Below are 12,211 nucleotides of genomic sequence, written 5' to 3'. Positions count from 1 at the left end.
AATAATAATACTCTCTAATAATCATCAAAAACTAAAAAAATGAATATTTGAGTGCATCCTTTCATAGTTATTTTAAAATTAAAACCTACAGAAGTTAACATTTTTCTATTCTGAAAATGTATTTCTGATAGATGCCTCTGTACACAGAAATAACATATTCCTTGCATGTGCACCTGTGAGGTTTCCAAGCCACTAGCCTTGATCTGATTCATGTGTTTAACATGAGTTGTGCTAGCACATGATAACGCCATCATGCCATTATAGTCCTCATGAATAGTAATTCTCCTAAAGTATTTGCAATAAAAAGATAAGTTAATTCTTAGACAAAGCAAGACACAAATGTACACTGGAAGTACAGAGGGCAGGAGGGTATTAGTATTAATCAAAAATACATTTTCAGAATAAACAAATGTTAACACCTGAGACAGTAACACACCTCTGGACACAGAAATGTTAAGATTACACACAGAAGTGATCATAAAATCTTAAACCTAGATAAGCTCCATGCAAAAGGATCCCTATGATAAAGCCCATGGAGTGTGATACCTGATGGCAGGTGCTCTACAGAGGCACACCCATGGGAGAAGTAAAAGAGTCTGAAGTATTGTTAGGATTGGCAGACAGTGATAGTTACCAACCAACTGCTTGCACACAAGTGTGTAGTGTGGTTGGGGCTCAATCAAATGTTATAGTGTGTATTCACATCGACTCCATTGAACAAACCATGGTTGTATATTTGAATGAAAGGTTTCAGAGAAACCAGAGTCCTCCAAAACTGAAAGAACCTCTCACAAAGAGTGAGAAGAAGAAGCATGACTTGTGGTGACTGGACACTCGGACACTCCATTTCTGGCAGCAAAAGAAGAAAAGGTTAAATTCAGCCAAGATAAAGTAGAAGAAAATGCCCAATATATCAAATATTGTAAAAAAGGACTTGGATATTTGGACAAGCCACCCAATGAAAAAAAGCTTCATGTGGAAGAAGAAAGGTGTGAAAGGTTTGGCTAACACCAGACAGTCATCCATATAAAAGTAGAATCTCAGATCCAGGTTGCAAAGGTGGTAAACAAAGTCTTCATGACATAATTGAATACATAAGAGGCCAAACAATACCAAATGGAAGAGCATGAAACTTGAGCATGTGATACTGAAGGAAAAATTGCAGATAAATCTAGAAAATGGAGTAATCAAAATGTGGATGAAGGTGTCCAAAACACTGACATTGGTAATTCACAACCCAGATGAAAAGGACTACTAGAGACAAGAAATTCTTTATTCAGAATCATGGAATAGAAAGATGGGAGTAAAGAAAGACCACAGGTGAAAACTTAAAGAACCCATCTGTTGGTAGAAAACTATGACAAAAAGTTGGCAAACTGACACAGATGAGTACCCACAGGTCCCAAGCTGACAGGTATTCACTGACAAGACATATAACAGACCCAACAGTGGGTATTTGGAGTACCCACTTCAGGTAAACATGGGTACAGGTAAAATATAACAGTATGAAAATGTGGAACAAGAAGTTAAAGCATAAACTGATAGAGCTGAGGCACTGGTATTGGGAGGTGAAAAGCATCAATGATACAGAGAACTGATGTTGGATCATTTTGATGAGTTTCCAGTGAATCAGGAACATAACCAAAGTCATCTGGGTCAAAAAAAGGAACCCGACAAAGATCACACAGATAAGGAGTAGGCAGAGTACAGAAAGTATCCCTACCTAACAAGTTTCAACAACGGAAAAACCAAATAAGTATGAATAGTGCAAAAAGAAGAGTGGTGCAAGCCACAGTGATTAAAATCCTTTACGCATATTATTATCAATCACAACTCGAACAGCACAAAGTTAAATTTACGACTGGTTGAGAATTTGTGATAGTAATTAAAGCTTTTAAAACAAAAGCTAAAATGATATGAAAAACAAATAAAAACGAACAATCACTAATCTTAACACACTGAACTTAGATAAGAAACCTGAACAATCACTAACCTCAACATACTGAACTTAGATAAGAAATCTGATCAATCACTAATCTCAACATACTGAATTTAGATAAGAAACCTGAACAATCACTAATCTGAACATATGGAACTTAGATAAGAAACCTGAACAATCACTAATCTGAACATACGGAACTTAGATAAGATATCTGAATAATCACTAATCTGAACATACTGAACTTAGATAAGAAATCTGAATAATCACTAATCTGAACATACTGAACTTAGATAAGAAATCTGAATAATCACTAATCTCAATATACTGAAATCAGACAAGAAACCTGAACAATCACTAATCCCAACATATGTAACTTAGATAAGAAACATGAACAATCACTAATCTGAACATACTGAATTTAGATAAGAAACATGAACAATCCCTAATCTCAACATACTGAACTTATACAAGAAACCTGAACAATTACTAATCTGAACATACAGAACTTAGATAAGATATCTGAATAATCACTAATCTGAACATACTGAACTAAGATAAGAAACATGAACAATCACTAATCTGAACATACTGAATTTAGATAAGAAACATGAACAATCACTAATCTGAACATACTGAACTTAGATAAGAAACCTGAATAATCACTAATCTGAACATACTGAACTTTTATAAGAAATCTAAACAATCACTAATCTTAACATACTGTACTTGATAAGAAATCTGAACAATCACTAATCTCAACATACTGAACTTTGATAAGAAATCTGAACAATCACTAATCTTAACATACTGAACTTAGACAAGAAACCTGAACAATCACTAATCTGAACATACGGAACTTAGATATCTGAACAATCACTAATCTGAACATACTGAATTTAGATAAGAAACATGAACAATCACTAATCTCAAACCACTGAACTTAGATAAAAAACCTGAACAATCATTAATCTTAACATACTGTACTTTGATAAGAAATCTGAACAATCACTAATCCCAACATACTGAACTTTGATAAGAAATCTGAACACATCTGTTAAATGTGATGCCAAGAAAATGAATGAAACTATCACCAATGATAGGAGTTACTGAGCATGTAGGCAGTATTGTCCTCCTATTCATGGAGAGCTGTGATTACATGATCATGTACCAATCATGGAAAGTGACAGAGGATGAAACATCACTGACATCGGCTTTTCTCCACAGTTAGTAAAAATACTTTCTCTCTAAAGCAAAAAGTTACAACCTTCCATGAGCTTGAATCACCTGCCAGACACCAGGTGTATTTACATCTGGCAGAATCAGAAGGAGACACAAGTTTAAACAATTTTTCAGCCAGGCCTCAGACACAAGAATATGAGAGGCACCCATACCACCCAAACACAGAGATATCAGCTGATTTTAATTTTTTCTCTGTACTTTAGGTAAGATATATACGTCAATGTAGACAATATGAGTGTGTTTTATATTATCATTTCAACACAGTAGAACATAATGATCATTAACAATGGCTTGTTTCTTCTGATATGAAATCTAAATAAAGAATATAAGTGGGAGTTATATCAAGGCTAGTGGCAAGCAAATATCAGAGGCATGAGTGTGAAAGAAAGATAATATTTCTGTGTGTCAAGGCAAGTTATCATCTCAGAAATGAAGTCATTAGAATAAATCCTCTTCTCAATAGCTTTAATATAATGAAGTAATAGGGTGTAATAATGAAAACATACCTGCAATTTTCATCGGAAAACTTACACTTTCCTTCAAGATAAAATGAACAGGGCTTCATGGCATTGCAGATTGGGTTACAAAACATTACACTGACCTGTATAAAACATGTACAATAAATAAAACAAGGGATTATAAACAACACCCATCTGCTTACTGAAGAATTATGTCTTGATTTTAAACTGCTATGATAAACTCCCATTAACTGTGACACAATTCACACTAATAGGAGAAATTAATAACAAAAAAAATGAAAATATAGCATTTTTAGCAGGACTTCTGTTGCTAGTGAATTAGATTTTAACTTTGGTTTAGAGACTTTTCAGCAATAATTACCTCACTCACAACAGAAATCCTTTACTGTGCATATCATAAGGATCTTATTGAATCACAGTCAATATGTAATTAAACTAGTTTTTATTTTTTCATGTTACATCATTTAGTATAGCATAGATATGTAGCTAATAATCGATGTTTTAATGATATACAAACTTGAAATTCTTAATTTTATAAAGCAATATTAAAAAAACTATGAATTTCCTCTAGTGTGTGAACTAAGACTTCTCTATATACACCTTATTCTATAATGTATTTATCACCCCTTCAAGAAATATGAAACGTAATGTAAGTTTCTTATTATAATATTTCCATTACTCAGATAACATACAATTTTCATAGCCTTCAATTTTGTTTGGTTACAGAGCCATCAAATAGAAAATCAAATCCTTCTTGTCACATTCTCTCTTTCAGGCTTTGTCAACAGTTCTCTCTTATGTTTAATACTACATTATTTTTAGCCAACAGAAAGCCAAATGACATATTATTTCACACAGTATTTTATACAGTAAAAAGTTAATTTCTCTTTTAGTATAAGCTTCATTTCCACAATGAAGAGATTGTACAAATTTGTAGTTATCGGACATTGTCTGCTTTTTGCATGTTATTATTCTATGTTCTTTGGTGTATTATTTAAGATCTCTGGTTGCAAAAAAAGTGACTCAAATTTAGGAGAGCTTAAAAACAGATTGGATGTGCCAGACTACATAACTGTAATCCAATAATACGATCCAAAAAGCTTTTTCTTCCGATTGAAAAATATATTCATAAGTGAAATATGAAAATGTCTTGATATGAACATAAACATAAAATGAAAGGAATCTGTTTCAACTATGATGTTTGTAGATGCTGCTTACCTTTGGATTTACATACAGCTCTGGCTTTTTTTCATACTTTATGGATTTTAAAAAGATTTGAAGAAAAATTCTAAATAGTGGAGCCAAGTAGTTTATTTCTACCAATCAGCACCACCTGGGACATAATATTTCAAAATTTGGTGCAATGCCTAAAAGAGTCAATTTTACGTGAATAAGGGGTCTCAATTAAATAGAAATTATTTAGTGTGCTATTACCATTAATATGAAGACAGTAGGGTTAAGTGTCACTGATATTTAGTGTGCTATTACCATTAATATGAAAACAGTAGGGTTAAGTGTCACCGATATTTAGTGTGCTATTACCATTAATATGAAAACAGTAGGATTAAGTGTCACCAATATATAGTGTGCTATTACCATTAATATGAAAACAGTAGGTTTAAATGTCACCGATATTTAGTGTGCTATTACCATTAATTTGAAAACAGTAGGGTTAAGTGTCACCGATATTTAGTGTGCTATTACCATTAATATGAAAACAGTAAAGTTAAGTGTCACCGATATTTAGTGTGCTATTACCATTAATATGAAAACAGTAGGGTTTAGTGTCTCTGATATTTAGTGTGCTATTACCATTAATATGAAAACAGTAAAGTTAAGTGTCACTGATATTTAGTGTGCTATTACCATTAATATGAAAACAGTAGGGTTAAGTGTCACTGATATTTAGTGTGCTATTACCATTAATATGAAAACAGTAGGGTTAAGTGTCACTGATATTTAGTGTGCTATTACCATTAATATGAAAACAGTAGGGTTAAGTGTCACTGATATTTAGTGTGCTATTACCATTAATATGAAAACAGTAGGGTTAAGTGTCACTGATATTTAGTGTGCTATTACCATTAATATGAAAACAGTAGGGTTAAGTGTCACTGATATTTAGTGTGCTGTTACCATTAATATGAAAACAGTAGGGTTAAGTGTCACTGATATTTAGTGTGCTGTTACCATTAATATGAAAACAGTAGGGTTAAGTGTCACTGATATTTAGTGTGCTGTTACCATTAATATGAAAACAGTAGGATTAAATGTCACTGACAATTGACAACAAATAAAAACTCAAGAAGACCCAGGTAATTACTTTATTTCTTGTTTTCTATGTGCATTCTTTATTTAGTATTATACAAGCAACTAAAATGTAAAAATAAGAAACTCTTTAGGGTATTTAAGGTTACATGAGGTAAAACATATAATAATTTTTCACAATGCATGCACACGAACAGCTTGGGTATGTCATGGGTAAAATAATGTAATAGTGTAACATGAGCAGCACATTCTCAAGTGATTTACAATTTACATTATAATGCTATAATAAACACTAGTAGTTAGACATGGTTCAAAGGGCAATGAAAAAAATAAAATTTAACTATAAATAGTTATTTAGTGTTATGACTTTAAAACTATTTAGAATAAAAAAAATGTAGTTTCGTGTTACAACTTGAAGATCTTCTAGAGAGAATGAAAGGAAAATTTATATTTAATTTGATTTTTTACTGAAGGTTATGAAGTCAATCAAAATCATTAACCTTGTTTAAAGTTCGCATAGAGAAAATAATAATGTTTGAAATATACTTAGAAGGTCTTAGAGATTATGCAAATGTCACTTGGGAATTTTGATATACAGAAAAGTATTTTTAATCTTAATATGAAAATCATCTTGGAGTGGTCATAAAAGAGACTCAATACATTCACAGACCAATCTCTAGTAAACATTTCATTAAAAAGTGGTTTTGAGAACAAATGATTTGTAATGTTTACTAAATGTCAGCTAAACTGTGAGAAGACACATATTCTGTATTAAAAGATAGATTATAAAAACTATGTTGTCTGTCCTCAAGAATGAGCTCATACTGAGAGTTTGTAAGCAGTTAAATGTAAACATCATGAACAGACTACAACAAAGTGTGTATACACAATATGCACATGACCAAATATGAAAAGACAATATGTGCCATTTGACAGGATTTTCCAAGAGATGAACATCACGTTGGTTTTGGTATATCAAACTAAAACATTGTGACACTTTCACTGTGTTGGTGGGTGTCTTGAAGATAATTTGAAAGAGAAAGGAACAATTGACATGTTATGCTAAGCATAAGGAAAATGATTTGCAACTGTGATTGTTTTGATTCACAACTCACGAAACAAACCCGGATTGCTTTGATTCACAACTTGTGATACAAACCTGGATATTTTGTCCCCTAGTATTACGACTTCCCACAGAAACCCTTTATTGTCAGAACTGTTTTAATTCTCTATAATATTTTCTGATTATTTCAGCTGATACAATACATGGTCTTGAAAAGGTCAATATCCTAGTTTTCAGCAACTGAAAATTACTGTGTTCTTCAAACAGCTATAAAACCAAATGGATAATAAAGGAATATTTTCTTTTTTCTCTTTCCTGCAATGTGGAGAAGTCTGTAGCCATAGTTATGATCTTTGGTTTTGAATAACTGTATCCAATACTTGCCAGGTATTTGATATGCTCAATTTCCTCTTCATCAGAAAATAATCTTTCGATACCTAGTGTACAATTTCTAGTCTCAACTAATCCAATGATCCTGTCTCTCAGGTACTTTCTGGAATAGGTTTTGGTTGCTCTAAGTCTCAGCAATAGAAAAATTCCATTTGCTTTGAGAAATTTCCATGTAGGAAATGCAATTGAAACATGCCAGAAAAAAGGCTAAATGTTGGGAGAAGCCAGATCACCTTGCCAATTACCAGAGGAAAACCAGGTTTGAAGACAGAGAACAGAAAGATCCGGATGAAATATAGGTGACTGAGGATGGCAAAGAAGGGACAGAGACAAAGGAAAAGGTAATGGAAGAGGAAGTTGGAGCTGCATAAGCCATGAAACTGTAGCTGAAATAGCCAGGAAAATGTTATCAAAATGACTGAATATGGAGTGTCAATAAACAAAATCACCAGGAGAAGAAGAATGAAAGAATGGACAAATGTGTAAGTTTAATCCTGGCTGAAAACATTAACAGTCTGAGTAAGAAGATGAGGAGCCAAAACCAAAGCTATTTGTTGTTAAGGGATGTAGCAAAAGCCTCAATGTGAGGAGTACCCCAGTGAAGTTAAAACCACTGGAAAACAAAAGAATTGAGAGACCAATCCATCTGATAAATATTGTCTGGAAAGGAATCCAGTTCATGGCAAATGTGAAAGCATCTGAAACATGACATACAATAATAGGAAAATTGAGTGTGTGGGCCCAAAAGTATGAATACAGAGGGAGGAAAGCACTACCAACGGCAAGATGTTAATAGAATAACACCTCTTAGCTGCAGACCAAAATCCTGAATCTCACAGTTGACAAACCCATGCTCCCCATCCCCAAAGAGATGCATCCGTGAAATGTGATAAATGTGAGGAGAAGGAAGCAAGATATCTGCTGACATGTGAGTCATAATTAACCACCAACATTAATCAATGACACGGAGTGGAGTGATGATAACAAGAGCTGACAAAGGATCCTTGCAAATTCCAATGGTCCTACAAGACCCACAAAAGAGCCCACATATAATACTGGAAGGCTATACTGGAAGATCATATCCTCAGAAGCAATAGAACTCTATGAGCTTAACTGAAATGAAAACATACTGAACAAAGTGAAAGAGAAAAAGGGTGGCCCCAGCTGAGATATATGTAGAAAAAAGAAAATTGCCCATTATAACAGCCCATTATAGCCACCTCCAGGAACAGCTGATAAAGATAACAGTTGGGCTTCTGTTTGGAATGATCAAACCTGCTACTAACTAAAGAAAAAGGAAAGCACAACCTAAGATAATGTAAGTGATGAACAAATGCTCTGAATGCTTGACATATAGGGTTGAAGCAAGTCTGAAGTGCAGTGCATAAAACAGAGAAACCACTTCATGGAGAACAAACTGAAGAGAGTCAGGAATGATGAAATATCAGGATATGCAAAGAACCATTTATGACATTCCTCTTTTTCATCAATAAACCTGGAGGAAAGAACCACCAAGGATGAGAAATGACTCCATGGTAAAATGGGGCAGATTGAGAATTATAATGAGGTGTAAAAAACCTTATACAGGTTGTAAGTCTCCAGTTTGGTGTAAGAATAACAAACAGTCCATCTCGTATTGCCTTGAACAGATGCAGGCTACTGGTAGGATTTCAAGTCATGGGGAAGGAAAAAGGTAACAGGGATAAAGGAGATTGGGAAAGGGATTGAATGATACATCCATGTAATAAAACTCACAGAACTTGAGGAACTGTAGTGAAAGGTTGTCAAAGGATAACAATATAGTATAATCAAGCTCCCACTGGATCAGAACCCTATGGTTAGTCTTTGGCACTGTTGGCAACATACCCATCAGTGTTCAATAAAACAAGATAAGAAACCTCTTGAACAGGGAAAAAGACAAGTATATAAGGATCAGGACAGGAAAAGATTTGGAGCATGCCATTGGTCCAACTAAAGATGAAACTGTCAAGAGTTGATGCACAAACTGCACACAAGATTACAATGTCATAAATGCATGATCAAAGACTTATCACCAAATCAAAATACAGAAATTCTGAAAAGAAAGAATTGGAAAGATTACCCAGAACAAGTTTTCACTGTGACCCAGAAAATCCCAACTACAGTGAAACCAACTGTATAAGACCAGAGCATAAGATGACAAATGAGCCATCACAAAGTAATAAAATGGGGAATTGGATAAAACATAATATATTTGAGAAATCATGTTGAAGGATGCTGTATTAGACATAGCTGATTCTACAGTGTAAAAAAACTATCAAATTTTTCATTGACCTGAGCAGATTCAGCATGTTTGGAAGGAGCAGTGGTTCACCCATGTAATGATTAATATCATGTTGGATAATAACAGAGAAATCCAACTTTGGATCTTTCCCACCTACAGCCTGTGAAAGCAGTGCTTGAAGTTTAACACCTGAGGTGAGAACATGAATCTCAGAATTCATTGTAGAAATACATTAATCAAACAAAATTATTTGATGTAAAATATGCAAGAGTGAGGAAAATAAAAATTCAGATTTTTCAAAGAAAAAATAATGATGAAGACATCAGCAATTAAACTTGAAAATCACACTTTATATAAACAGCACCAAAAGAAAAAATGTCTGAATATGAGTACTGCCAAACAAGAAATGATAGTTTGGTAGAACTGAATAGAGCCACATGCATCATAAGAGTCAAACTCTTATCGGTGAAGGGTTGTCACATGATGATTTGCATGAAAGATGCATTGAAATCAGTCAGTTCTAATGGAGGGAAAGATGGAAGGCTTAAGGCATGAGTTAAATTTTTTTTGTTTTTGTTTACTATAAAGGTCAGCACTGAACAAGAATAGCTATTTATGTAAGAAAAATAATGTAACGTCTCAGAATTATTATCTTTGTTACATGTAGGACAATGTTACATTCATCTGAGACTTTTTAACGTCTCAGAATTATTATCTTTGTTACATGTAGGACAATGTTACATTCATCTAATTTAATAATAAAGTTTAACAAGAGCTTAAAAATTATGTAGTTTGTTAAAATAACCTTTATATCCTCAGGAGATTTTGGAGAGGTTTCCTGTTCCACATGGTACGAAAGAACTACTGCATTATGATATGAGAGTTCACCCCATTCTCGACTAAATGGAGCTCTACATTTGGTGCCTGGAAGAGATGACAACATAACCATTATATCTTCATCATTATGTTGGCCTGAACTAGTTTCACTTTTAGGTTTCTGTAGATCCGAAGATGAAAACCCTTCATCTAAAGAAGCCATTTCTTCCTGAAAAATACATTCAGAATAAAATCATTTAGGTCAAAAATTGAAAAATAGGTTAAAAATAAGTTCTTAACTATGCACATATTATGAATAAACACGTCTATAGTGTTAAATCCATAATTATGCATTTTGTGATCTAACACATTTATAAAGTTAAATTCATAATTATGCATTTTGTGATCTAACACATTTATAAAGTTAAATTCATAATTATGCATTTTGTGATCTAACACATTTATAAAGTTAAATTCATAATTATGCATATTGTGACCAAACACATTTATAAAGTTAAATTCATAATTATGTGTGTTGTGACCAAACACATTTATAAAGTTAAATTCATGATTATGTGTGTTGTGATCTAACACATTTATAAAGTTAAATTCATAATTATGTGTGTTGTGATCTAACACATTTATAAAGTTAAATCCATAATTATGCATTTTGTGATCTAACACATTTATAAAGTCAAATCCATAATTATGTGTGTTGTGATCTAACACATTTATAAAGTTAAATCCATAATTATGTGTGTTGTGATCTAACACATTTATAAAGTTAAATCCATAATTATGCATTTTGTGATCTAACACATTTATAAAGTTAAATTCATAATTATGTGTGTTGTGATCTAACACATTTATAAAGTTAAATTCATAATTATGCATTTTGTGATCTAACACATTTATAAAGTTAAATTCATAATTATGCATATTGTGACCAAACACATTTATAAAGTTAAATTCATAATTATGTGTGTTGTGACCAAACACATTTATAAAGTTAAATTCATAATTATGTGTGTTGTGATCTAACACATTTATAAAGTTAAATTCATAATTATGCATTTTGTGATCTAACACATTTATAAAGTCAAATCCATAATTATGTGTGTTGTGATCTAACACATTTATAAAGTTAAATCCATAATTATGTGTGTTGTGATCTAACACATTTATAAAGTTAAATTCATAATTATGTGTGTTGTGATCTAACACATTTATAAAGTTAAATCCATAATTATGTGTGTTGTGATCTAACACATTTATAAAGTTAAATTCATAATTATGCATTTTGTGATCTAACACATTTATAAAGTTAAATTCATAATTATGCATATTGTGACCAAACACATTTATAAAGTTAAATTCATAATTATGTGTGTTGTGACCAAACACATTTATAAAGTTAAATTCATAATTATGTGTGTTGTGATCTAACACATTTATAAAGTTAAATTCATAATTATGCATTTTGTGATCTAACACATTTATAAAGTCAAATCCATAATTATGTGTGTTGTGATCTAACACATTTATAAAGTTAAATCCATAATTATGTGTGTTGTGATCTAACACATTTATAAAGTTAAATTCATAATTATGTGTGTTGTGATCTAACACATTTATAAAGTTAAATCCATAATTATGTGTGTTGTGATCTAACACATTTATAAAGTTAAATTCATAATTATGCATATTGTGACCAAACACATATCTTTCATGATAATGAATAAGTTGCAACC

At 32.3% G+C, this 12,211-nt stretch overlaps 1 protein-coding gene across 1 annotated transcript in view; it reads right to left on the bottom strand.

Annotated features, from left to right (window-relative positions):
* Nucleotides 1–12,211, bottom strand: part of LOC143231200 (zinc finger CCCH-type with G patch domain-containing protein-like) — a 53,006-nt gene that overhangs the window by 24,147 nt on the left and 16,648 nt on the right. The window contains exons 4-5 of the mRNA XM_076465831.1: nt 10,450–10,689; nt 3,688–3,782 (exon numbers count right to left, since the gene is read on the bottom strand). Of these exons, the coding sequence (XP_076321946.1) occupies nt 3,688–3,782; nt 10,450–10,689 (335 nt within the window). The remainder of the gene's footprint in view (nt 1–3,687; nt 3,783–10,449; nt 10,690–12,211) is intronic.

The sequence above is a fragment of the Tachypleus tridentatus genome, chromosome 1 (genome assembly GCF_004210375.1).
Source record: "Tachypleus tridentatus isolate NWPU-2018 chromosome 1, ASM421037v1, whole genome shotgun sequence".
NCBI lineage: Eukaryota > Metazoa > Arthropoda > Merostomata > Xiphosura > Limulidae > Tachypleus > Tachypleus tridentatus.
Note: the sequence above shows the minus strand (reverse complement) of the source record. Positions and strands in the feature narration are given on the sequence as shown.